This window comes from Lemur catta, chromosome 4 (assembly GCF_020740605.2).
Source record: "Lemur catta isolate mLemCat1 chromosome 4, mLemCat1.pri, whole genome shotgun sequence".
NCBI classification, from domain to species: domain Eukaryota; kingdom Metazoa; phylum Chordata; class Mammalia; order Primates; family Lemuridae; genus Lemur; species Lemur catta.
The window spans coordinates 50051672-50078852 of record NC_059131.1 but is presented as its reverse complement, the minus strand read 5'-3'; the positions used below and the strand labels follow the sequence as shown (position 1 = coordinate 50078852).

The 27181-nt window shown below is 47.2% G+C and overlaps 1 protein-coding gene and 1 non-coding gene across 4 annotated transcripts; one reads left to right on the top strand and one right to left on the bottom strand.

Moving 5' to 3' along the window:
* Positions 1 to 326: 326 nt before the first annotated feature.
* Positions 327 to 25822, bottom strand: CEP68 (centrosomal protein 68). 3 transcript variants are annotated; one of them, XM_045549739.1, is made up of 7 exons: positions 25697 to 25785; positions 14502 to 14903; positions 11409 to 12935; positions 9898 to 10020; positions 7071 to 7167; positions 3860 to 4033; positions 327 to 2579 (listed from the first exon to the last, which is right to left on the bottom strand). In XM_045549739.1, exons 2-6 carry the CDS (start codon positions 14859 to 14861, stop codon positions 3864 to 3866), a joined length of 2277 nt encoding a protein of 758 aa, XP_045405695.1. In that variant the 5' UTR covers positions 14862 to 14903; positions 25697 to 25785; the 3' UTR covers positions 327 to 2579; positions 3860 to 3863. The 3 variants fall into 3 exon arrangements, with proteins under 3 accessions (XP_045405695.1, XP_045405694.1, XP_045405696.1); XM_045549738.1 differs by lacking the exon at positions 25697 to 25785 and adding an exon at positions 15933 to 16016; XM_045549740.1 differs by lacking the exon at positions 14502 to 14903 and having other exon boundaries at positions 25697 to 25822.
* On the top strand, positions 22889 to 22995 carry LOC123637573. The gene has a single exon (XR_006734941.1). It is a non-coding gene; the product is annotated as a U6 spliceosomal RNA (small nuclear RNA).
* Positions 25823 to 27181: the final 1359 nt, after the last annotated feature.

Sequence of the window (27181 nt, the reverse complement as noted above, 5' to 3'; positions counted from 1 at the left end):
TTACCAATAGTTACTTGGGTGATCTTTTTTTAATGTTTTAGATGTTTTGGGTTTTTTGGCCTTAATACAGCATAAAGGGGAGAGAATTCAGAAATTATTTTCTAAAGTAGTTAAATGATACAAAACAAACGTTAGACAATGTGATGCTGTGCACTTCAGTTTTGTACAGCAGAAATTCAAACTGTATGCTTATTCTTGGAAAGTGAGCAGAAAACATTATATGAACTTAAGATGTGAGCATATTTACAGACTTAGTTTGGAAAATTCTACAGTGTTCTTTCTCCCATGGCAGTCAAGATTGGGAATTAGCACAGCATACTTTAGCATGCTTCACAATTTGCTTTTATGTATATGCCAATAAATGCAGTTTTAAAAAATATATATTACCATTTCTATTCCCATTTTCAAGTACAAACATTTCAAGGCTATAACGGACTTTAATAATCTGTTCATTTAATAAAGGGAATTATCGCCTGTCACATTTTAAATGTAAGTGGCTGCTGTTAATTAGCTTACATAGTAAAGAGTGTAATTCTAAACCTAAGCAGTTGTGAGCCCTGAGAAATCCTTACAGAATGATAGCCATTATTGATCTGAGCAGTAACTTCTGTTCTTTGACCTTGGACTGAAATTTCCTTTAGCATGTATGTTGCCATTCCAGCATATCTTACATCAAAACTTTGTGTTCTCACTTAAGCTTCAAGACAGCCCTGTATTGACATCATCTTCTATTTGCTGATGAGCTTAGCTATGGCTCTATAAGAACCCAGGTCTTGAAACTGCTGATCTAGCTTTTAGTACTGCCACCTCCCCATGGACTCAAATTCCATTAATTTTAAGGGGCTACTAAGAACTTTTATTCTAGTGTGGCACCACAGTGTACCAGCCAGCCATCCTACTTGAATCTAACCCAGCCATATTTGCTCATGGAAATGCTTCTGGCAGCATCTTACTAGGCTGAAACAGTTTCAGCTTCAGTTTTAAAGGGAGGTCTTAAACTTCTTAAAGCATGACTAATACAATTAACGGTTGCGCTGATATTCTTCAGTGGTATTCACAGCCAGATTCATAGTACCCTTTAGTCACATTTTAAAAGAGACTGAACAAAAATATCTTAGATCATCTCTAGGTAAGGTAGCATTTTTTTGGAAAACAGGGTATTCCAAAATAAAATGTTCTGTGAAAATTCCTATTAATTGAAGCTGATTATAATTAAGTTGATAGGAATAGAATGTCACATTCTGCATTCAACTGGTGTAATATTGGCTACTTTCTGTAGGCTTTTCTTCAATTTTTATGCTAATTTGAAACTTACTTTCATACTTGTCAAATACTAGTAAATAGGTTTAATTCTTAAGGGCTGTTTATTCTGTAACATACACAGTGGAAAAACGTTCCAATTTATAGCAGCATCAAAGAGGATATCGATTTAAGGACAAAGGCTATTAGACATATCTGCCTTTTTAACCAGTTCCAAGTTTTTAAGAATGTTATACATACATGCATATAATTGATAATTTATATCAATTATATAATAATAGGACTTTAGTTCCATTATGGTGTGCTTTCTACCAAGGAAAGGCCCAGATAAGATAGAACTTATTTAAAATGCTTTTTTGTAGAATCTGTGGTTACCAGCAATAACTGATTTTGCTTCAAAAAAAGCTATGGGATCATGTTTTAAATGGTTGATCACAGATTTCTCCCCCCTCCCACCCCCTTATCTAACAAGGTACTTAAAGGCAAACTCCCAAGCAACAAAGAATCCTCTTTTTCTTGTCACTATTGACAGCTTTCTGTACTGAACCAGGCTGTATGATCCTGTCCATTCCCTCCCCTGACCCTGGACTACTGTTCCCAAGGGAGAGTAGGAGTGGAGGGATGAATCCTCCCAGAGGTACCCTTAAGCTTGATAATTAGCTCCAGAGCCATGTTGAAGCAGATGGCAGTTCCCCATCCCTGACACATTTTAAGATACTACTGGTTAGGCAGGAAGGTGCAGACCCCCTGAAGATACAAAGTAATTTGTAGAGGTTCTATTCATTCACTCCTTTTCTTCTGCAGACAGGGTTAAAGTACTTTCTATCTAACAATCTTCAAAGAGGGATTTACAAACCTAAGTTTAGTTTTATGATAAGGTCCAAGTTTTCACCAACCATTCACTTTTTTCATTCTCTTGGGTCCTGTTTTATGTAAGTATTTGGAACCCTGTTTCTCAAACCAGCCTTCTATAAATGATCTCAGCAGGTGGAATAGTTGAGATTTATCTCTTTAGTTCTTTTTTAAACTGGAGAGGGAGGCAAGACTTTTAAGTCTTATTTTATCAAAAACTGCAAAGCCACATGCTCTTTGTAGAGAAGCACCAAAAGGAAAACCTTAGTGTGGAAGGATTCATTGTAAATAAAAATAGTAACTCAATAGCCCTCACTTCAAAAAAAAAAGGCATTTTAAAGCTAGTATACTAGAGTTAAGTTTCCCCCTTGACTTCAGTGTTGAGTGGCTCTTACAGGGACTTCTTGAAAGTTTTTCTCATCACCCAGCATTTGGCTGACAGACTGCATCTCTGCCCGAGAAGATGCCTGCAAGAGAAAGAGAAACATTTGTCACAGGCGTAACATTACAGAGGAAGGAGTGACAACAACAGGCACCTGCATTCATTTTAGACCTAAGATGACTACTCAAAATTGCTTTAATGCAAATATAAGAGTAGGTGTGTCCCTCCTCTTGATGTACCTACAGTGCGTTATCACCTAGAAAATCTTTTCCTTTCTGTTAAATTTACTCTCTATATATATACATGTATGTATATATAAATTTCTACATTATATATATATTTTAATTTCAGAATATTACATGGGTACAAACATTTTGGTTACATAAATTTCTTTTGTGCCATTTGAGTCAAAGTGTGCCCATCCCCCCGACAGCGTGCACTGCACCCATCAGGTGTGAATTTTCCCCTCTTCCCCCCTCCCACCTGCTTGATTTCCGATGAATTTCTATATGTGCATAGTGTTGATTGATTAGTTACAATTTAATGGTGAGTACATGTGGTTATTTCTATTCTTCTTTCTGCTCCAATACAGGAATCACCTAGAAAATCTTCTGTAAGTTAAGCACTATGAACATTTTGCTGTAGGAGAGGACATTTCAGAGAACATACAGTCGAGTCGTGGAATTCTGAAGAGCACCAACAGTAGCAACCCTACAGAGGGTGCCAGCGCCCTCCTGCTCTCCCAGCCCTTCTTTCCCATCGTTCTATTAGACTTTCCTGAGGGGCAAAAGGAAGTTGTACTACTTGTTAAGTCTCCAAGGCACGTTACCCTGTCCATCCCCCCAGCCCTCTAGCTCTTTTGGAAGGGAGTGGTACGGGAAACTGTAGAGACCCTTTTGCCGGGGGTTGAGGTAGGTGAAGAGTTATTGGTAATTATGGGTTTCTGTGGGCACTTGGTACTGTCAAAGATGCTTGGAGATGGAACACCAAATGAGGGGGGCAGGAAGAGCCTGCAGGATGGGGATGGCCTGAGCATGGCCCCATGTTCAAGAAATGTACACACGCTGAAATAAAGTAGGTATAGGTAAGTCTTGCTGCTGTTGTCTTAGGGTGGTGGTGGTGAGACTGCCATAGAAATGGAAGCATGGGGGACCCCCATGTTCTGCAGGGGTGAAACTGAGTAACAGAAAACACCATAATGAGCTTTTGTTACCACAGGAAGACCAGCACCTCCTTTTTCAGTACCACTGGCTGTCCTGTTCCAGCATCTCGTTTGTTTCATTAATTTTTGGCCCAATAAGCTTCTGTACCCTAAAGAGCACTAGGGTTGGAGGGTAGTTTTTCTTCTTGGGTTCCTCTACTTACCAGGTTAAACCCCTTCACATGGGCACTGCTCTGCTGCCATGGGCTTTTTGTCAGGGATGAGGGTGCAACCAGCCAGCATGTCCAGAGATGCCAAGATAGAGTCATATAGGCGATCTGCATGGCTCTCCAGCTCACCAGACTGCTTCGCAATCTTCCCAAGGACATCCTTTAAAACTAACAGTGAGGTTCAAAGCAGTTAGACCGAAAAACCCATGCAAGTGGTGCCGAGTAAGCATTTTCAAAAGAATGTACAAGGGTATAGCATTTTGCACAAAAAGGGACTTGGCAGTGGTTTCAGAATGTACACCTTTTCAAACAGTGATTCTCCTGGGCTTTCTGTTGCACTGACTTCTGACTAAAACTGAGGAAAGAACTCACTGGCATCACTTAGGAATTATATAATTCATAGAAGGGCACGTAGATATGGTTCTCCCATAACAGGTATTTGACTTTAGAGGCAAGACATAGGGCACATCCAGATCTGTCCGGCATAAGGCTTAAATGACATAAAACATACCAAGATTGAGATGCTGGCCCCTGCCACTAGATCCTATTAACTTCTGTTGGCTGGGGGGGACCGTCATATCACATATGGGTGGTCTGGTAATGTATTTGGGAATGCTTGTGAACCCTTTTTTGTGGATCCTACATTTACAGATTTAAAAAGAAAATGATCTGAGAACAGGCAAAGACAAGACTGTTAGTGAGGCCAAGATTCCATTCCTACGCTGTCAGAAGCGTTCATGTGAGGAAGGGATGGGCTTCACAGCAGGCTTATTTTTTTCTCTTTTAAAAAATTTATTTCTTTTGTTAAACACAAAGGCTGCCTTAGCTTCCTGTGCCTTTATCAGCTGTGTTAACACTCTCCCTAGTTTCCTCCCACAGCTGCAACATCTGCCAGCAGAGGAAGGGAAACGGGAAGCTGCCTATCTGCAGACAATGCTGACTTAGAAGGGTGGAAGGAGAAGGAACACAGGCTGGCTGTGCTGAGATCGGCCCCTAGGGAAGCCACATCAGTGCAATGTCATCAGAGCAGAGTGCTGTCCTGACAACTCAGGAGAGAGTTGGCAAGGTGTGGCAGAGGAACGCAGCCAGAGTGTGCAGTAAAGCTTGGCTGTGAGGGTGGCTGGGCTGGGTTCTCCCCTCCCACCTTCATCAGACCTTTGCCCCAGGCTTCCTGTGAGTTGCCAATGGATTTCAGGGAACATTTATTTTTGACTGTTGGAATATTTGGTTGGGACCAAGTAAAAGAGAAGCTGGGAAGGAATGAAATGGACATGTTTGTGTACTGGGTCTACTGACTCTGATAATGTGCTCCTGGAGAAAGAAAGTAAATTGTGCACCTAGCCAGAGAGAGTGTGAAGTGTCAAGGAGAACTTGTGATTTTCACAAAACAGCCAAGTTCCTGATTATTCCAGGTACAGGACAGGGCAGGGCACTGTGTAAATCTGACAGAGCCTGGATAGAAACCTGAAAAACCACAGAAAACCCAAAGTCTCATTTTATCCAATAAAATACCTCTAGATCCCTTTTGAGAGAAAGGCAAAGTAGGATGTTCTTATTACAGATGAAGCACTAAAAAGTATTGAACTGATTTTTAAATGAAGGTAAAAAACCTATAGCTTTTAAAAGGCCTGCTTTCACATGTGGCCTCGGTGGAGAGAGGAGATTCTTGGTATTTGAGCTTTTTCCTCATCTTTCCCAGGCCTCTACACCTCCAGACACTGTGGCAGCAGTGGGGAACCAGTGTACGGGGGCCTCAGCCAGGCTGCCTGCCATTCCTTGTGTGGCAAGATGACAGTAATAATATTATGTATCCATCTCACAAGCCTGTGATTAAATGAGAAAAACTGATGTGCCCACTGCGTCAACACAGCATCTGGCCCATGGAAAATGTTCAGCAGAATGCTGATGTAATTACAAGTTGCAAAGGTGCCTGGCACAGTTGTGCCCTAATAAAAAGCCTAAAATTCGTGCAAGAGAACACCAGAAGAGCCCAAAGGCCTGAAGAGGGCAGGGGATTGCAAAGGGCTCACCTAATACACACTGGACACTCACTCACCTGCTGGGAACCCTTCAGTAGTCCCTCTCCATCAAAACCCTTCTGTCTATTCACAGCTCTCAACCCTAGTGATTTTTCTTCCCAAGGTACATTTGGCAATGTCTGGAAACATTTTGGGTGGTTACAACTGTGGGGAAGGGGAAGATTTACTGGCATCTAGTGGGGCCAGGGATGCTGCTAAACATCCTGCACTGCATAGGGCAACCCCCCATAAGAACGGATTACATGACCAATACAGCAATAGGACTGAGGCTGAGCAACCCTGTCCTATATCATCTCTCACCAGGAAAGTACCTCCTCACTGCCTTAAGCTCCCAGAGCTTGCTCAGCTTTGCTTATGCTGCTGGATTCCAGTGGAAATCCTACGTCACTCCAAAACACAAACTGAGGCATAATACAGATGGGCTCTCTTAGCATTTGGTTGTATAGTCTTTGGGGGTCCATCAGTTCAAGGGTTTAATCTAGCAACCTCCCCTAGCTCATCCTCCATATCATATCCTCACCCCTCTGCCTCGTAAAGACAACGAGGAACATAAATCCTCGGGCATACTCTTGAAGTATAATTTTGCACTTTCCTATATTGGGAGCCCATCCTATAAAATGGGCATAAGCTTGATTTGTATGCCACTGCCACCAACCTCCTGTCATCAGTTCACTACTTCATTCAATCTGTTCCTTGGGAATAGACTAACTGTCCTCAAATCCTTTTGATAAATACAATCCTTTTCTGAAACAAAGCCTTCCCAAAGCAGAACACAAAGCAGATAACCAGAGAGGAGTTGAAGCTGAGCTGGGTAAGGTAGGGAACCAGTTAAGGATACCCACTGAATACGAACTAAGGACTGCTGGATTAAAGCCAGGCTTCCCACCTAAAACACCACTAGAAAAATATAGAAGGAGAAACAGAGAAGAGTCATTCTTGCAGGCTTGATACCTAATTTCTAATGGGCTTACTTGTATAACTACAGCTGCCTCTTCATGGGTTAGCAGGGACAGTAGCAGATAGGCAATGGGAATCTACGGCAGTGGGGGTGTGGGGGAAGGGGGCCTTACAATATTGGCTCCTCACCAGGAACAGCGTGGGTCCCCAGACCTGCTGCTGAGAGAGATTGAGAGCTCTGGCTAAATTAAAAACCTCAAGCATCTCACCTGGGGTGTTATCCAACAGGCACTGAAGAAGAATCTCTCCCTTCTGTAGGACACTCTCCGTCAGGGACTGATGTTCATCTATATCTTTCTTAAATTGCTTAAAGTATATCAGAAAAAGAAAAAAAAATAAGCTTCATTTACTATGATTTTTGTAAAAGTTATTCAAAATGAGCACCATGCAGGGTAGCTTGATTCTCCTAATGTGAAAGATTTCACCCCACCTGGTCTGTAGAATTCCCCCAACAGGGCAATAGTTTTAACTTCAGCCCCTTTGCACACAAGGTAGACAGAATCAGTGGTTTTTTTCTTTTCTGTTTAGTTTGACATCAGAAGAGTTTTCCCTATCAGAGGCTGGCTCATGAACAGCTTGGAGTCAGAGTTTCTTTCTAGTGCCCTCACCTCATAGGGCTCCCTTAAATTCCTACGGGTGTGGGATTCTCCAAATAAACTGTATTCCATTCTAATGGGCCTGATAAAGCAGAACCAGGAGAGATCTGCCATTCAACTGACCACCACGGCTGCCTCCACCTCGGCTCCTCCCCACTGTCTTCAAGCTGTGCAGTCCTCCAGGGTAACCCAGTCCTCCAGGGTAACCCGGAAGCTGCGAGTATCCCAAGCAGCTCCTTTGTTTTCCCTCATGGCTACCAAGCCTTGTAGCTGATTGGTTCTGATGCTCCTTTAGCAGCTAAGAAGTATGAAGTCAATCAATCCATGACTACCTTTAGCCCAGGGTGCAGAACTTGGTGTTTAACATTTTGAAGTGATAGTTTTACTCTTTGATTTACTATTTCCCTATCTTTAGTTTTCCTTTGCCCTGATAACTATACTTATTTTATTCTCTGGTACTATGTATGAAGTCAATCAATCCATGACTACCTTTAGCCCAGGGTGCAGAACTTGGTGTTTAACATTTTGAAGTGATAGTTTTACTCTTTGATTTACTATTTCCCTATCTTTAGTTTTCCTTTGCCCTGATAACTATACTTATTTTATTCTCTGGTACTATGTGGTTTATATGCTGCCTCAACCCTACTGTGTTATTAGGACAAAATACCAATATATGAGAAAATGAGTCACAGTTAAAATATGTAAACACATACACATTTGCTTATAGGAGGCCTTGATCTAAGCACATGTCAAGGTAGCTCTTACGTATGCATAAGCCATGTACCATTCTGTGTGGGAAAGGGGTTGACAGTATAGTCCCACTTTGTGACACAGTTAAATGGGTGACCCAAGAGGCCTAGGCCTCACTGACCTGTAGGAGTAACTCCTAGCCCAGATCTCAGCTTTTCTCACAAAGCAAGATGACTGTTTTTAGCTAACTTGGAAGCTGAGACACAGATGGATGGGATGAGGAATAAATGGAGGGAATGGAGTTACTCTATTTGCATCTGGTCTGACAGGCTAGAAAGGCCACTGAGGTAAGTCCAATGGGTCAGGTTCCTCTCTCTGCAGTGGTACACTGGCCTTGCACCTCCTGGGGTTAGGCCCTGCACAGCTACGTGCACACTTGCAGTCTGTACACAGGACCCTCGGACTCAGCCATCTTTTCCTTCCTTCAGCTCACTCTGGGTGAGGAACTCATGGCAACCTCTTCACATTGCAGGAAACAACATTCCCACTAGGGTGGAGAAGCCAGGCCAGGGAAGGTTCCTCCCCTAAATTTTAGTTGGCTCCAAGTTGGAAAACAAAGGCCCTCTCTCCAGTCTCCAGCCGGGGTGTGGTCCCAGTGAGGCCATGAGTCAGCTTGGCCCCAGCCGTGCAGCCCTGGCTCATGCACATGTATTAATAAATCACGCCCTCTTCTGCTTGGCCAGGTTATAAGGTTGCAGAAATTCAAAGAACTGTCCTAGAAAACCCCTTGTAGACTACCATCAGGCTCAGACCACAAATATCACCTCTGCTACTTCATGAAGACATTAGAAAGACTTGGCTATCCAGATATGCTAGAAATCACTCAGTAGTTCAGCAAAGGTTAACATTATACTTAGGGATAACAACTATATAATTTAGCCTCCAAATCTGGATACTTCTGAAAATGAAAGAGGATTACTATTAATAATTATGCCAGGATAATAGGCACAAACTAGGACCTATAGTCACCCTAAATATACTTAATCTGGGATCAGGTTAACAAAAATCGACAAAGAATTATTTTTTAAAATCACAGAAGCTTCATGAAAATGAAGCCAAAAAAGGAGCAAAACCTGCCCAAACATATACACAAACGAGCAAATTGGTGTCAGATTGTTGTGTTTAAATACTATCAAAATTCCCTACTGTATACGCTAGAGTAAGTACTAATACACTTTCAGTTCACATCCTTAAATGGCAATGCAGTCCAACAGAACTTTCTGTGATGACAACAGTGTTCTATATATCTGCACTGGTCAGTGGGGTAGCCACTAGACAAACGTGGCTGAGCACTAGAAATGTGGCTAGTGCAACTGAAAAATCTGAATTGTAATGTCACCTAATTTACATAGCCACACGTAACTAGTGGCTCCATAACAGTGCAGGTCTGTACTTAGAATCTCTGAGATAATGGCAAAATTACATTGCAAATCACCCTGAAGTATTTTTGATTCAAGATAAATATAATTTATTTTCTCAAAATCCTATTTGGCCTGGGAAATAACTCATGCATTTTACAAAGTTTTTTAGCATTAAGCATTTGAAAAGGGCCTCTAATTAGATTTCAGGTATAACGGTCAACTGAACTACAATATACCAGGCACCAATTATTTGAGATTTTACTTTGTAATCAAGTAACTTAGCCACAAGTCTCATAAGTGAACAAGCCAAAGCCAGGACCACATATTACCCGGTAAAGCTGCAGAGAAGACTTGAGACCTGTAAGGTTGGACCTTGGTGGAGTCCCATGGTCAGTAACGTCTGCGACATTATACAGCCAGCGGATCAGCTCTTCCAGCTGACAGCAAAATGTCTGTGGAGACAAATGAAAGAACACATAGTGTTACAAGGCTAAAAATATCAGAACTCTGGGAGATGGACTGTGCATCTTTCCAGAGCTTTCCCTCACCAAGGCATTGGTCTCTCTCCCCCCTTCCTATCCCCACCCCACAACTGTAGACCACCCTCTGCCAGGACAATGAAAAGTCCCACTTGGTTCTGTCTCCTCTCAGCCTGATGTGACACCAAAAATGACAGGCTGAGAAAACCTAGCCCTGCAGTTGGGAATGGAACAGCCCAGAAGAGGCATGCCTGCTACAGAAACCAATTCTTCAGTGAGGACCATTACTATCAAACTATTTCTGTGGAAAAAGTGAATGTAAAATAAATGACTAAAATCATGACTAACCTGAACCCATAGCCAAAACCCGCTTTACCTCATGGTATCTCAATCTTTCTTTTAACACAAAAGAAGGGTATATGATAACATTTGTCCTGTCGCTTCACAGGACAAATAAAATCCACATGACATCTGGGAAGGGTAAAAGCCCTCTTAGAGTGCTAGGACATGTTCGTGGCGTCGGCTCACGGCACCTGCCATGCTGCAGTGCTGACGCGGCCTCTGAGCTCACAGGGAAGGCAGGGCGGTGGGATGCTCGCACTGTGAGGAGAGGCACCCCTGAACCTTCAGCATGTGTCTGGGACTGCACGAAGCCCTAAACATGAATTTTTTTTATTTAATCCACACAGCATCCCAGAAAGGCAGGGCTCCACATTTTACAAAAGAGCAAACTCAAGAGACTGAGCCCAAATTCCAAAGACAAAAGGGCCATGATTCCAATTCAGATGTCTAATCCTGACAACCTTCTTCCATGCAGTATTAACTATGCCTCCAGATATTAACAGGTGGTCCACAAAAGAAGGGTCAGTGGCCAAGAAGTCTAGGAAACAGTACAGCTAATGTCCCTAACTCTGCAGAGTTACACCACTTTGGCAAATGAAGCTCTGAGAAGTCCTGCAGTCAAGAAAGCTACTTACCTTTGTTTAGCCCAGTGTTTCCTAAAGGCATCTGTGCTCAGATCCCTTTTGTGCAAAACACCTCTGAGTTGGGAAGCAGCCAGGGGTAGTGGTTAAGAGGTCAGGCTCTGCGGACAGTCTCCTCTACCTGGGTCTGACTCCCGCTCAAGCCCTTGCTAATTATAAGTCAGCATGTTACTTAACTTCTCTCTGCATTTTTCTCCACTTATAGGAGAATGATAGTACTTACCGGGTTAGAGTTTTGAGAACCAAATAAGGTACAGCACAGTGCCTGGCACATAAAATGTGCTCAATCAACATTAGCATGTTCTATTATGCAGTAAATCGGGGGACAGAGAGATGAGAAACCCACACGCAGAGCCTCTTCACGTTGGACGTCTTTACCTTCACACACTGCACCAGCGACTCTTTTCCCTGTTCTCCTCTCCTGGGAAGCTGCCCTTCAGCACCTGGGTCTGAGCATGGCCACCGGTCCGACATAGCTGGCAAGGAGGGGTGTGTTTTCAGCAGTCCAGAGGCGACCCCGAGGGCCTGGCTGCTCACTAGACTGCCTTCCCCTGCGGAGTCCTGGGCACGGACAAAGGAACGCAGGAAACAGTGGCTCTGGCCCTCAGTATCCCCAGACCTTTGCAGGGCAGCCCCGGGGGGAAGCTGGCTTTGGCCGGAGTCCGATGGGAAGGAGGCTGGCCCATCACTGTCTGACACCTCCAGGGAGCTCTGCCCTTTGGCAGCCCCGGTGGGCAGGGTAACCAAGGTGGGAATGGATCCTAGATACGAAACCAAACTAGAAACCTGTGTCAGCCGAGTGGGCAGGGCGAGGTACTCGTCGTCACTTTCCACCTCCTCTTCTGCTTTCCATCTAGCCTCTGTATAGGCAGGGTGCCGGACACTCTGGCTGGTCTTCTTCTCCCTCTCTGGCCTAGATGAAGGCCACCCTCTGTCCCATTTCCTCAGCTGGGGAGAGCCCACCTCGGGGCACTTGCCCATGGGTAGCCAGTCCTTTGCACCCCTCAGGGATGGCTCTCTGCTCTCCCAAGTAGCATCCCTACTGCCTGGGGCTCTGGGGGTAGATGCCAGCTGGCTCCAAGATGCCAAGCCCACGCTGCCCTGCTTTTGGGGTACTCCAGAGGGCCGCCGTTTAAAGTCTGGCTCTCTTGGACCAGAAAATGGCAGGGCAGTGGCCTCTGCTGGTGGGCAATTGTGGGACACATTAGTGGGTGATTTGAGGGTGCTTGTTGGGGAGACAGAGAAGCTATCCAGGTCTACACCTGAGTCCTGCAGGACAGGGTCAGTCAGCACGCAGCTATCAAGGTGCTTTGGGAGCTGAGGCCCAGGCCTCAGTGGGTAAGTATAGTCGAGCAGGTCTTCATACTCTTTATTTGGGTTCCAGAGAGGGGACTGGCGGTCAGGTGAAGGAGGCAGAGAATCTGGCAGCACACAGGCCCAGTACTCAGCCTGGAAGGAGAGGCGCCTCCGGCCTAGCCCAGTAGCATCACCCGCAGAGGACACAGGCTGCGGTGACCACTGGAGCTGAGGCCCTAGCACCGCCACAGAGGGGGATCCCTGGGGGACGACCAGCTCCAGGGAGGAGGAGACCTTGGCAAGGGAGCAACTCTGGGGCTCCACCTTCTCTTGGCGATCTTGGAGACTGCTGCCCGTGGAGGAGGCCGAGATGCTGCCGCTGGAAAGCTGAGGGGCAGCGGCACCTGGGCTCACCATGGACTTCGGCTGTGATGGGAAAAGGAATCCTGAGCTGTGAGGCCGCCGGCTGAGGTCTAGCACCTGGGGCGAATCAACCGGGGATGGATTATCCTCGGTGTCAGCATCGTGTCCTGAGCAAAGAGCTGTAGTTCCGGGAAGCCTAAGAGTCTGAGGTAGCTCCCCAGAGGCAGAAAGCTTGGTCTCCTCCATCTGTAAAGATAAGAGGGACGAAAAAGCACTCAGGTGAAAATGATCAAACCAAATGTCTCTTAGATGACAACCCAGGAGTTTCCTTGTTGGCCCAGGGGGTATTCAGGAAAAATCTCAAAATGAAAAGTCTGCCACCCAAAGCAAGAATCAGACCCTGAGTGTGTGCTGCCAGCGGCAGCATGAGACTCAGCCTGCTCTGGGAGCACAGCTGTCCTCCCCAAGCTGACCCCGTCCCTAGGCTTCTCAGAGTTCTTCCTCCACTGACGCCCAGTTTGTGGGACAGCTCCTTCACGCTGAAGCTGGAATACACTGCTGAAGCTTTGAGAAGCGCATGTTGGCAGACGAAACCCTCGATCGTTCCATCGCTAACAGGAGACATCCAAAGCCAGCAGGCCCCACCCTGCTCGGCTCCCACGTCAGTGTAACTGAGCACTGGCGGAATGAGTCACTCATCGCAGCTTCTTCACTGTGGACTTTTTATCTGCTCGACGGAGAACTCACCCCTGAGGGAGGCAGGACAGCACTGTGGTTAAGGGCACTGGCTTTGTAACCAGACAGACCTGATGTCAACCTCTGCCTCTGCCACCTTCCAGATTTGTGGCTTGAGCTTCACTTCCCTCCCCTGTAAAATGGGGATGGTAACAGCAGCCCTCCTCAGGAGGTAAGGACTGAATGAGCTCACGTATGAAAAGCACGTGGTAAGAACTCAACAAACAGGCATCATGACCATAAGCATCAGACTCATACTCACGGAATGGCCCATCCCTGGGTCTGCTTATTTGCTTCCTGCCTCACCGACTCCCTGGCTCACAGGTGCCTCCCACCGCCCCTTGTTCCTAGGCAAGTGGGGCCCAGCCTCTGTTCTCTCCTAGTGTCACTCAGAGCCTCCTCATAGGACAGCGCTCCATGAGGGGAGTACTGCAGCAGCCAAGGCCACAATGACACCAAGGAGATCAAAGCCATTCCCAGGAAAGGCCTTGGCAAGCACAACAGGGCTGGGAGGGACAGATCATTCAGGTCACCCTCCCAATTATACTGAGGACCTGAAAGATTTGGTGATTTGCCTGCAGCCATAGAACCTAATAGGAGTCCCTGTGTCACTCCTACCTGGCAGTAAAGGGGGCCCAAAAAGTTCTCCCTAACCAGGGACAGTGCTGCCACCACAGGGGCTCTGAGGCTCCGACAGGTGCCCTGGCCCCTCCTTTCCCAAGTCTCCTCAGGGTCCCCCTGAAGCCTTCAGATCACCAAGTCAGAAACAGGACAGGGCTCCCTTTGTCGGAGCTCCCCTGGCCTAGCCCTCTGGGTAGCAGACTCTTGGCCATACGAGCCCGGTTCTCAAAGGTCACCAGTCACACCCTTGGGTATAGGAGACACTGTGGACGGACCCCCTGCTGGCCCCGAGGCCTAGCTCTCCAAGTGAACCTGTAACGCAGAAATCCTCATACCCAGGCTCCCCAATTCCCCACCCTGCACAGTAGCAGGATGCAAGACAGCGAGGAAATGGTGGAACAAACTCCCAAAGGACAGCACTCGGTCAATACACAGTACCTTTGCCTTCGAACCTACCTGACTTCCCACAGAGCGCAAAAGGTCTCCGGTCCCCATGCTGGTTGGATGATGCAGGCAATGAGGGCCAGGCTTAAGCCCATCAGCCACCAGCTCCTTGTTGGCATCACTGGCCTGTGGCTGGTAGGCTGCCAACGGGCCGCCAGGGTCAGCCCCAGCCCAGCAGGCAGGGGCAGGTGGCCCCTCTGCTCCCCACACAGGGGAGATGGGCCCTCCCTTAGCTTCTGGGTGTGGGGGCTGCTCCCTGCTCACAGGCCCTGGAGTATCCCCCTCTCGCTCCCCGCAGCTCCATCTCCTGTAGGACTGGGCCTTCGCGCCTGCAGATGCTTCCACCTCTGCCTTTTCTTCACCCAGGGCCATTGAGACTCCCTAGGTCAGGGTTCCCCTAAAGCTTTCGGCTTCCTATGAAACAGGAAAAGGGAAGAGAAAAATATAAAAGTTCTACATCTGTGTCCAGGAAACCTTGCTGTTTAATGATTAAGGCAAACATTTATTTATTTATTTTTTTGCCAAATAAAAAAGGAAACAAATGGTGGCTACTTCCTCAGAGGAGCACTGAGGTCTGACTTCTCCTTCACCCTAGACCCTTCCGGAGGGGAAGCAGAAGCACATCATTTTGTCCTGTGCTTTTATAGTGGCTTGGACCATCCCCACTAGCAGGCATCCAGGAGGGTCAATACAAGTCCAAATCGGAGTCAAGGCTTGGGCCCCTACTCACCTTTTTGCCCCATCCCTTTGGCCCAACCCACTGGGTAAGAGGCCTTGCTGGGCCCTCCCATGTGCAGCCCCACAGTGCTTCTGTTGTCCCAATAGCCCTGGCAGCAGATGGCTCAGGCCTGGCTCTCACTGTCCTACCCCAGAGAATAGCAGGTCAGGGCGTGCCCAGGCCTGGAGGGATGACCAGCAGGTCAAGGCATGCCCAAGCCTGGAAGGACGCTCCCCACAATGTGTGGCTCTGCCTGGCGGGGGAGGCAGGACCCTCTCAAAGCAGAGAAGCCACACTCAGGCTGCGGAACAGGTGGGGGCTTCTCATTCCAAGGATGGCCAGTGACCAGGGAGAGAACTCAGCAACTCTCCTCAGGCCAGCCTGGGCTATACCAGGCCTGGTGACTGAAGGAAGCATAGAAGGCCAGGTGGGTAAGGGTGGTAGGTGTGACACAGCATGTGTGCACGTGAGAGAGGGAGGGCAGCAGGTAAGGGAGCACAAGGGCAAGCTCTCAGGGAGGGAGAGATTTGGGAGCTGATGTGCAGATAGAACCTTTCAATACAGAGCTTCAGGACAACGGAGGGAGACTACCTTGGCCTAAGTATGCCAGCAAGAGGTGCTGCTGGGAGGACTGGCAGGATGGGGCTGGGGGCTGAAACGCTGGCAGAAGGAAGATCAACGCCAGGAGGATTTGGAAGGGGAGGTGAGGAGTGCACTGTACCAACCTCAAAGCTCAAACCTGGACAGAAATAGCCTCATTTCCTCAGAGACAGGAAGCAAACTGACGGTAAGAGGTGGTGCTGGTGGCAGCAGGGGATCCTGCAAAGAGGGAGGTGACTATGGCTATGGGCCATCCTGCTTGGCTTGCCAGAAACACAACCGGGGTGGGCACTGCAGTGCCCTGAGACCGCCCCATACTGGAATACAAGAGGTCCTACTCTGCCCTGCCTGCTGGACACATGAGGCTCCAGCCCTATTCAGAGGTGACCCCAGGCAAGAGCAAGCACTTCACAGATACTCTTGTTTAATTTTTACAACCACCAGATAGGGCAGGAACTAATCAGAAGAACAATTTTTTTTTAACTGGTACTATATGGCTCAAATATAAAATGCACTACAGGTAGAAGTCTCCCTGTGCCCCTGTCCCCCACTCCTCCACTAAAATGAGCCAATGTCCGCAGAGTATTTACAACAGTGCCTAGTGAGGTGCATGCTAAGCGTTGGCTACTGTCATTAGTGTCATGGCGGGTGTTGATAGAATCAGTGTAACAGGACACCTTACAAGGAAGTAACAAAGAAGCCAAACAGAAGGATAAAAAGCAGCCAATTTCTTACATAAATCAAACAAAATATTTACTACTAGATACTCCCACAAAACAGGTAAACAGTCTTATTAGTTTCTGCACATGACTTTTGTCTATCAATACATACGCAAACACAAATATCTGTTTTCATCCTCCAACCCCCTTTTTACATAAAGGTAGCAAACTGTATAGGAATACACTGTTCAGAACCTTGCTTTTTGTTTTGAGACAGGGTCTCACTGTCTCCCAGGCTGGAGTATAGTGATGTGATCACAACTCACTGCAGCCTTGAACTCCTCGCTCAGCGATTTTCCCGCCTCAGCCTCCTGAGTAGCTGGGACTACAGGTGCACACCACACCTGGCTAATCTTTTAAATTTTTTGTAAAGACAGGGTCTCACTATGTTGCCCACACTGGTCTCAAGCAATCCTTCCACCTCAACTGCCTGAAGTACTAGGATTGCAGGCGTGAGCCACCATGCCCAGCTCTTTTCTTTTTTTTTGAACACAGAATTATCTTGGAAATCATTTCTTAGCAATACAGCAGGTCCTCGAATAACATCATTTGTCCAACATCATTTCGTTACAATATTGATGAAGAAATGGATTCCTGGCCAGGGCCACCATGTGGAGTCTGCCTGGTCTCCCCATGTCTGCATGGGTTTTCTCCAGGTACTCCGGCTTCCTCCTATCTCCTAAAGCTGTGCACTTCAGGTGAACTGGCTTGCCCCAATCTGAATGAGTGTTGGTGGGTATGAGTGAGTGTGCCCTCAATGGGACAGTGTCCTGGCCAGGGTCAGCTCCTGCCCCAACACACTGAACTGCTGGGATAGGCTCTGGCTACCTGTGACCCTGAACTAGGAATAAGTGGGTAAATAATTATTTTACTTGTTTTTATTCATCTTTCTTAAATGTAATGTATAGCTTATATTTATCTCAATGTTTAATATTAGAAGTGTTTTGGGTTTTCATTTAGAAGTTTGGTGATGTTTTTGTAACCAGAAATATGCTATAGAACATAACTCTCGTTTATGCCAATTAGCCTATCACAAAACTGGTTTTGTTACATGTCCTTTTGCATAGCACAGAGCCACAGTTTCCAAGAACCTATCTACAATGACAAGTGAAGACTTACTATACACAGAGAACTTCCTTTCTTTTTCATCACTTCCCAGTGCTATGTGTCAGTGTAAGGATGCATTCTAGTTTATTTCACTAATCTCTTATTAGTGGATATTTGGGTTATCCCCAATCTTTTGCTACTACAAACAATACTATGATGAATAGCCATGCACATACACACAGGTGTTGGCATATTCACAGTATAAACTGTGTCAGTAGAACCGCTGAGGCTAAGGTACCCACTGGCATGCTTTTGCCACATTACTGCCAATGGGCCCTTCCTGGGTGGTATCAGTCTCAGATCCCACCAGCACATGTGAGTGCCACGTTCCCATGGGAGCGAAGGTCTCTAATGCTCACTTCACAAATGGGGTGACAATGGCTCTGAGAGTCAATTCCAGGACTATCCAACTCCAGAACTCCTGCTCTTTATGAATCAACTAGAGAACAAGTTATAAAACAGATAAGACACAAAGCGGAAGAGGGAGAAGACTGGTAGAAGGACAAAGAGAAGAGTGACTAACTTCTGCTAAGACAGATATCTTCATGGAGCCACATCCTCATCTTGTGGATCTTTAAGAAAAAACACATAAGACATTTACAGGACAGTTGTGTTTTCACAACTATAGGAATAAGCTGAGCCCATGACCTGGAAAAAGTAGGGTGAAGGCTGAATCTAGCTCACAACTTCCAACTGCTACTTCTTGTTCCATTCCTAAAAACTTTCTCAATGGCCAGAGCTCCCCCACCTCTATTACTATAGGGTATAGTCTTCAGACAGGTGTTGGAATAAGATGATGCTGGGCTGTAAACAAATTATTTTTGTTGTTGCTTTTTTAAGAGATGGGGTCTCACTATGTTGCCTAGGCTGGTCTGGAACTCCTGGGCTCAAGCGATCCTCCCACCTCAGCTTCCCAAGTAGCTAAGACGACAAGCACAAGCCACTGCACCTAGCTTATCTCTGTTTTGATGATGTATCTGTAAAAAAGAAGGTATCCACTTATCCTGGAGGGTTGGAGAGTGGTGAGCTATTATTAATATAACCTATTCAGGAGATAGCCCTAAGTAACTTTCAAGGATACACGCAAACCTAAACTAGGGTAATAGTGTGGCCAGAGGCCCTTTAGCAACCAGGTAAGAGGGTCTGAAATCGAATGATTTTCTTGGAAACGGTACTTCTGAAAAGACAGAGTATAGGTGGCTACTTTCTCAGTGTAGATAAGCAGTCCCTTCAAAAACTTTTTAATCTGCCTGATAAATCATGTTTTTCCCCGGCACTACACAACTTCATGATGAGAACTAGGACAGACACATGAAAAATAAGAATAGATACCAGTTTATAGTAATGCACTGTAAATTGTATATAAATAATGTTACTGAATACAAAGAAAGGAGAAATCAACTAGGATAAAGATAGGGAAAACTACTTGAAGTAATGACTGCAGACGAACCATTCTTTTAAAAACATCATGTTGAGGAAAACACTCACCCAGGCTATGGTAAATGCACAAGTTTTGGATTCCTAGGGTTCAATCCTGTCTGCATTTGCCAGGTGGGCATCTGTATCACCACATGAAGGTCCGGGCTTCATTTCCATAGATTCTAGATTTTACACAGCATTCCTTCTAACCCTCTGGGGGTAGGGTGGGGTGGGGGATTCTGCTTGGGTCCTTCTAATGAGACACAGCTTATCCTTCTCAGTCCGATGAGACATTCAGACTGGTGAACCTGTGTTGGATCAACACTGTGTCCCAGGTCATTAGCCTGAAACAACCTACTAATGTGGGGCCTCCCTGCACACATTTGACAGTGTTCCTGGAGGACAGCAGCTTTAGGATGGGGCAGAGGCCTCAGCTGGGATCCTTCCTAACAAGGTATGAAATACCGGGAGGTGGGACTGAATGACAGGAGGCATCAGAAGACAGACAATAAAAAATGAATTCAACCCTCCCCCCTGAAAAATGTCTGTCCACACCAAAACGGCCCTGTCCTTTGTCCACACCAAGAGACAAGCCATATAAGCTTCAGGACATTCTAGGGACCACCTGAATATAGCTATTAAAATTGTCCATTAGCTTCCAGAACCTGCAGAGGCTGTGTGATCCACCAGATATAATTTGGAGCAATGTGGGCTTGGCTTACTCTTGCCCTACAGTAAAAATATGCTCACGAATCACGGATGTGGTAACACTAACTCTGTGAGCCCAGACATCTGACCCTTCTTGGTATCTGCTGCATCACCCTCAGGCACTCCTGTCATAGCTGCTGGGCTTCCACCCACTCACTCCTGTCCAGGATGGAGAAAGGCGTACTGGGAATTGGTGGGGAGGGGCAATGTTCCGCTCTTAACTAAACTATTCAAGTAGACCAACCAGGGAGCAATCCTCCTCTGAAAAAACAAGAAAAAAAAAAAAAAGCTTTCCCAGAATTCTTTAAGTCAGGAGCTCCCTTTGAAACAATCTTTTTTATACCAACTTTGCCCCGGAAGCTGTTTTGCAAGCGGCTGTCTCTGCACCTGAGCACAAAGACAGCCACTGGTGCCAGCCACGGAGTCCAGGTACTGCTTGACAGAGCAAACCCTACCAGTTCAGGGGCCAAAATTTTTTTTTTTTTTTTTAGTGTAGGGTAGGTTTGGTGTTAGGGTTAGGGTTACGGTAGGGGTAGGGGTAGGGGTAGGGGTAGGTTTAGAGTTAGGGTAGAGGTAGGGTCCAGGGGCCAGAATCTTAAAACTTGTTTTCACAGGAGGCCAGAGGAATAAATGGTAAATTCCATGAACACATAGTGGCACAACCTGGCCAGAGAATCAGACAGAGAGGGTTTCCACGTTGCCCTTTTTCCAGGAACATGAAACAACCAGGGGATGTTAGGACCCAGCATGGTCAGGTTGCTGGAAGGCTCCTAGGGGAACTAGACTCACTGGAGAAAGGAGCTTAAAGGTAGAGGCCTATACCAGTGTGGGCGGCAGCATGAAAGGGGGTAAAGATGCCTGTGGGGGAGGCTGACATACGGGGCAGCCACAAGAGGCCCGCCTCAGGGTGGGTGGGAACCAGGAAAACTGTGGCTGGAGGTTTGAGACTGGGAGGCTAGTGGCAAAGAGCGACTGCCCTTCTACCTGCTCCTTTCCTGGCTGCAGAAGGCCCCTTGCAGCCCCTTGGTCCTCCAGGCCAGGCCATCTTTCCCTGTGGGGTAGGTCACCCTGGGCACTTTGTCCCCCTTCTTTGTAGGTGAAATCAGAGTGATGCAAAAATGAAGAACAGACTCGGAGGGGTAGACTGCCTGCCTTGGCTTGACAATGGGCTGAGGCCAGCCCCAGGATTCTCTGACCCTAGTAGCCCCTTTTCTTTCTCCACCCCAGGGCTGCTTCTCTAAGTTTTGCCTAGAGTCAACAGGAGTGCCCTAGAGCCCTAAGGGGAGCCAATGGGTCCCTCTAGGTCAATGTGGTGGGGAGGGCTGTGAGCCAGGCTGCTTGGCTGTCTGTCCCCTCACTCTCTCACTCGCTCACCTGCGAGCCGACTGACTAGGACCACCAGACAGCCTCTCAACAAGGCCAGTCTTCCTACTCATTGTAAGAGGTCTTTATTTATTTATTTTAGAGACAGGGTCTCGCTCTGTCACCCAGGCTGAAGAGCAGTGGCGGCGTAATCATAGCTCACTGCAGCTATGATCGAACTCCTGGCCTGAAGCAAACCTCCTGCCTCAGCCTCCCAAGTAGCTGGGACTACAGGCGTGTGCCATCATGTCCGGCTAATGTGAAACGTCTTTAGATGGTCTTTAAAGAGAGGCAACTGCATATCCACAGGTGCTTGGTTGAGCTTCCAGCCACCCCTGCCCTCAACCCCAAGCTCTGTGGCCTCCTCAGAAGTCAGCAGAATGTCCCTGTCCAACAAAGCTCAAAGTATGAGGATGCTGAGGACTGAACAAGTCAATCAACAGCGAGCGCCCTTTTTCCCACCAAAGAGCAAAACAGAAAAATAGCTTCCCTGTAACAAAAATTACTCCTACTGTCAGAGGAAGCTGTACCTGGACCACATGCTTGCAATTCCACAGGCCATTGCTTTTACTGTACTGACAGTTTTTAGTTTTCTGTGAGTCTATCAGGGTACGTGTGTGAAGACTGATAAGAATCTTATTGATTCTCTCCACAAATAAAACTATTAAGAATGCCACTCACTGTAGCATACTGTCCTCTTTGGAGAACCCACAGGAGAAGAATTCTCTAGCCTCACTAACAGAAACGGCTCTTTTCACTGAGCAGCCAGTCTGTTTTTAAAGGTATTGGCAAAAACAGATAAAAATTTTCCTCTTTGCTTTGGCTGCTAGGAAGCTCAGAGCCAAACGTGCAGCCCCACCCACATAAAATGTATAGGACAGAGAGGCACTCACCTTTTGTGCTAATCTCTCCCTTGACTTCTCTTCATTTTCTTTCACCCCATCTGCCTCAATTGCTTTTACTAAAAACCTTGTGGCCAGGCATGGTGGCTCACGCCTATAATCCTAGCACTCTGAGAGGCCAAGGCAGGAGGACTGCTTGAGCTCAGGAGTTCGAGACCAGCTTGAGCAAGAGTGAGACCCCATCTCTAGCAAAAATATAAAAATTAACTGGGCGTCATGGTGTGTGCCTGTAGTCCCAGCTACTAGAGAGGCTGAGGCAGGAGGATCGCTTGAGCCCCGGAGTTTGAGGTTGCTGTGAGCTAGGCTGACGTCACGGCACTCTACTCAGGGCAACAAAGTGAGACACTGTCTCAAAAAAATAAAATAAAATAAAATAAAATAGATAAAAACCTTGTAACACCAGAAGTATCTTGGAAAGATTGCTGTAATCATTTTTTTTGGGAAGAGGATAGACGAATTTTTGTTTGTTTGTTTGTTTTGTTTTGTTTTTTTTTTTTGAGACAGAGTCTCACTTTGTTGCCCAGGCTAGAGTGAGTGCCATGGCATCAGCCTAGCTCACAGCAACCCCAAACTCCTGGGCTTAAGTGATCCTACTGCCTCAGCCTCCCGAGTAGCTGGGACTACACACATGCGCCACCATGCCCGGCTAATTTTTTCTATATATATTTTTAGTTGGCCAGATAATTTTTTTATTTCTATTTTTAGTAGAGACGGGGTCTCGCCCAGGCCAGTCTCGAACTCCTGACCTCGAGCGATCCACCCGCCTCGGCCTCCCAGAGGGCTAGGATTACAGGCGTGAGCCACCTCTCCCGGCCTCTAGACGAATTGTTAAGTGCAGAATAAAATAACAGAAAAAAACTCCTAGTGCTGGCTTCAGTAGCACACATACTAAAATTGGAACAATATGGAGAAGATTAGCATAGCCTCCGTGCAAGGATGACACACAAGTTTGTGAAGCACTCCATATATATTTTTTTAATTTTAAAAAAAGAAAAAGAGAAAAAAACTCCTAAACTCAAGATTTTATTCCAATACCATAAGAAAATAAAACCCATTTACCTAGTACTTCTAAAAAGCAAACACAGATACTTAAGTTAGTACATTACTACTTAAAGTGTGATCCATGATCAGTAGTATCCACATCACCTTCTTGGAAATGCAGATTCTCAGGCCCTGCCCCAGAGCCTGGGAATCAGAACCTGTGTTTAAGCAGTATCTTTAGATGACTTGGTAAGCACAATGTTTCAGAACCACTACACTGGTAAGAAAGACTGTTTAAGCATACTAAAAAGGAACTGTTAATATACTAGCTTTACAACAATTCCTTAGGCATCTATGATATGCCAGACCCATAGGAGAAGGAAATTTATGGTCCTTGTCCTCAAAGACTTTGCAACAGGACACTAGAAAAGGCTCACACCTTGTGGCAGGTTTTTAATGGCTAATTACAGAATGTCACACCTGGAAGGGAGTCCTCAGAAGGAATAGTATTGCCTAGAAAAGATTCAGGATTCATTGTGACTATACTAAAAACAGAATCCCAGACCTGAATTTCTCCTGTGTCAGTTATAAGTGAGGAGGAGAAAAGTATTTGTTTTCCAAACTCCAAATAATTTAAAAGAAATTGACAAGCCAAAAGGTGCTTACAGCTGGAAGGAAATATACAACTTAGCCTGTTTCCCGTGACCAGAAAGTGGTACAGGAAAGCCTGGAAGTGAGGCAATATCCCCCAGGGGTTGTATCTGACACCTCTGGATCTGGCAAACAGGTCTAAAGCGAACAGGAAGACTTCTTCCACTTTTCACAATGTTTGTGAGCCACTTTAAAGACAGGAGACAGTTTCTTTATGAAAACAGATTTAAGATATAAGAAGCATCCACATCCACAAGCTCAGCCTCTCTGTGGCTGAACCAATCATCCTAAAGATTTTTTGTCAGCCACATTAGGCCTCATCTATGACACTGCTCTGCTCTTATCTGACCATTTCAAGTAACAGACCCCCATTCAGAGTGCATCAAATACCACTGTAATTCTTGGCCAAATTGTCATTTGCCACCTAATAAATCTTTAGCGAGTGGTAAGACCCTAGATGCAGAAAGAGACAATCTTCTATGGAATACTTCTGCTGTGCGAGGAGAATCAGTAAAGGCTTAAGGGATTTTTTTAAAATCTAGGATCAAATAAGGCCCAAATGGCAGACAGACTCTGAAGGGTCAAGTACTATAATGATATTTAGTATTGTTGAGTCTGTTCAAGAATCTGTTTATTTTTATCTTAACAACTGCTAATAGCTAGCTACTGAATATTTTCTTTGTGCCAGGAACTAAGTTAAGCACTTTATATCAATATTTTATTTAATCCTCATAACACCTGGTGTAGGTACTATTACTACTTCCCTTTTAAGGATGAGGGAACTGAGGCACAGAGCAGTTAAATAATTTAATCAGAGTAACATGGCACAGCTGAAATTTGACTTAGCCTGAGCTCAGCTGCCTTCCTAACCTGTAAGAATAATTGACCCAAGAAGTTAAAGAAATAAACTGTTTTGTCAATTTTGGGCCACTATGCCAATTTTTTTTGTTTTCTTTTGGCGTCCTTCCATCATCAAGTGCCTTCTACATTCCAAGTATTGTGCCAGGGGCTGGGGAAACCACAATACAGTGTGATGTATAAAAATAAAGGTAGCCCTAGGCAGGAGTGATTATCAGTTCTAGGGTGAGGAAGAGCTTTAAAAAGCTTTCCAGAAGAGGTGAAACTGAGTTCCTTGCTCTTTTCTGTACTTAATGACCCACAGCTGACCCAGGTGTTGGGAAGGGCAAGGAGGTAACAGAGTGAAAAATGGTGACCTCTACTTTTAACCAAGCCCAAAGTAAACTGACCCAACACCCTCTGTCAGGCACTTTAACAACATCCTTTACAGCCTAGATCGGAGAACTGCTAGGGTATTTACAAACGCTACTTCTCCTCGTGCCCCGCCTCTCAGCCTCAAGGGGTCCCCGGCACTGGCAGGTTTCCGCTCATTTTTATTGCAAACAATACGCCGAACCCAACCTAATAATTATAAAGGGCCTGGAACAGGTTTTGGAATTCTCCCCCGGGCTGCTGAGAACTGTTCTGTTCATGACAGTTATAAAAGGTAGCCCTTCTGGGCAAAAAAAAAGTGAGACATTTGCTTCTCCTCCGCATCTGGGGGCTTCTGCGTTCACGCCGGTAAGGTGGCGTCATTCGTCTCGCTCTTTCCCGTAGGAAAGACCTGAGCTGCGTTGGCCCCAACCGGGGAGCAGGGGAAACGCTGGGAGAGGCCTAAGGGAGAGTGATTTTCCCCGCGGCCCAGGCCGACCGGCGGCGCACCTAAGTGGGGCGAGATGCACGGACACGCGCGCTCCCTCGCCACGCCCGGGCCTCCCCAAGCCCGGCCTCCCCCCTCAGCCGAGACCGCACATGCCGTTCGGCCGCAAAATGGAGGCGAAGGCACGAGGCGCTCCCACCCCCGGGAAGCCTTTGTGCCCTCCCCGCGGGGACACGAGGCGCGGCGGCCCGCAAGGCTACTCCCCAGCGGACAGACCCGGAGGCCGAGGGGGCCGGGCCGCGCGCGGGTCTGGCCGGGGCCGCCGCCCCCGGCGCCGTGAGCACCCCGACACGGCGCCCGCGCACCCGCCACTGCCTACTTACCGCGCCGCGAACGGCTCGCACGTCCCGAGCGAACCCAGCAGCCCCATGCGGCGGCCCCGAGGCGGGGGTCCCAAGCGGCAGGCACTGCCGTCCCGCCGGAGCCCAGGACGCTCGGGGCAGCATCGAGCGCTGGCCACGCCTTCGGGCCCGCCTCTTGTCTCTGCGCGGAGGACCGGCGCAGCCAATCCCAGCCCTCAGTCCGAAGGCTCGACCAATACGCGGCCCACTGCTGAAAGAAGAGCCCACCCTTGCGTCCTCTTGGCCTATGGGAGGCCGGGTCTTCTTCGGCGTCGTCCGCCCTCGTTTTGGGCGCCCCAACCTCAGTTTCTCCCCTTGGGGCGAGTTGGAGTGTGCGAGGCCGCGCAGGCCTGGGGCGGGAGCGGAAAGGGTCGGGCCGGGGGCTCTTTCCTTTCCTGCCTCCGCCCTGAGTCATGCATTAGTTCATTCATTTGGCGCTGGGCGCAGGGACGCGGGTCCGCAGCCGGCCACCATGCTCTGTTTACATTCGCGTCTCCACCGCCCGGCCGCGTGACCAAGCCCGAGCCGGTGCGGCGGGGCGGGCGGCTGGGGACAGCTTCGGGGAGGAGGTGGGACTGAGGCGCGGAAAGGGTGGGAAGCGTGTAGGTAAACGAACCGAGAGCTGCTTGGCGGCTCTCTGACGGCCTGGACTGATGGGAAATTGGTGCTGGAGTCGGGGGGCAGAGGGAGCCACCCTGTGGGGGGGCCGCGATGCACGCCCGTCCCCGCCAGCCGTGAGACGTAGTTTGATGACGCGGCTCTTTGGCTTTTACTGCTCAGCGGAACGCGGAGGCACAGAGGAACGGCCACTAGGCTGGCGTGGGGAAGGGTCACATTGTAACCTACGTCAGACCCCTTCCTCCTTTCTGATAATTTTCTCTCAGCAGCACTTTCAGCAGTCTGGCTTCCACTGAGTGCCCCATCAGTTCATAAAACAAGTCTGTAAATGTCTGAACCCCAGCTGTGGGCTGGGTATACATTCTTTCCCACGGAGCTCCAGGGCCCCAGATAGTTGAGGCGATAAGGACTTGTTGGGTTTTCCCAAACCTGTCAGGACAGCTCAGAGGTTTTGTCTAACCCGAGGGTCACAAACGTTTGACAGTAAGAGCAGCAGCTAGCTCGCAGATTGTTTTGTTTGGGCAGCCCATAGGTTTCATTTATTTGCTTTTGGTTTTCTACAAGAATTTAAATCCCACAGGCACCACTGTGCATTAATAGCTAGCCTTCCACATTTGTTACCTACCTACCTGAAGGCATATTGTTTGTGACCCTTGATCCTCTCTGTATACACGGAAGACTTCCAGGGGAGTCACCAAATCCCACAGCTGAGACTTAGGTCTTTCCCAGCCCAGACATCCTGCTAGACAGAGAACTGGACCAAGTCCAAACAGGCAACCAGGTCAGGCAGAGAACCAGGGTACCAGATCCAAATGAAGAGAACTTGAAAGAAAAATCAAGGCCAATTGA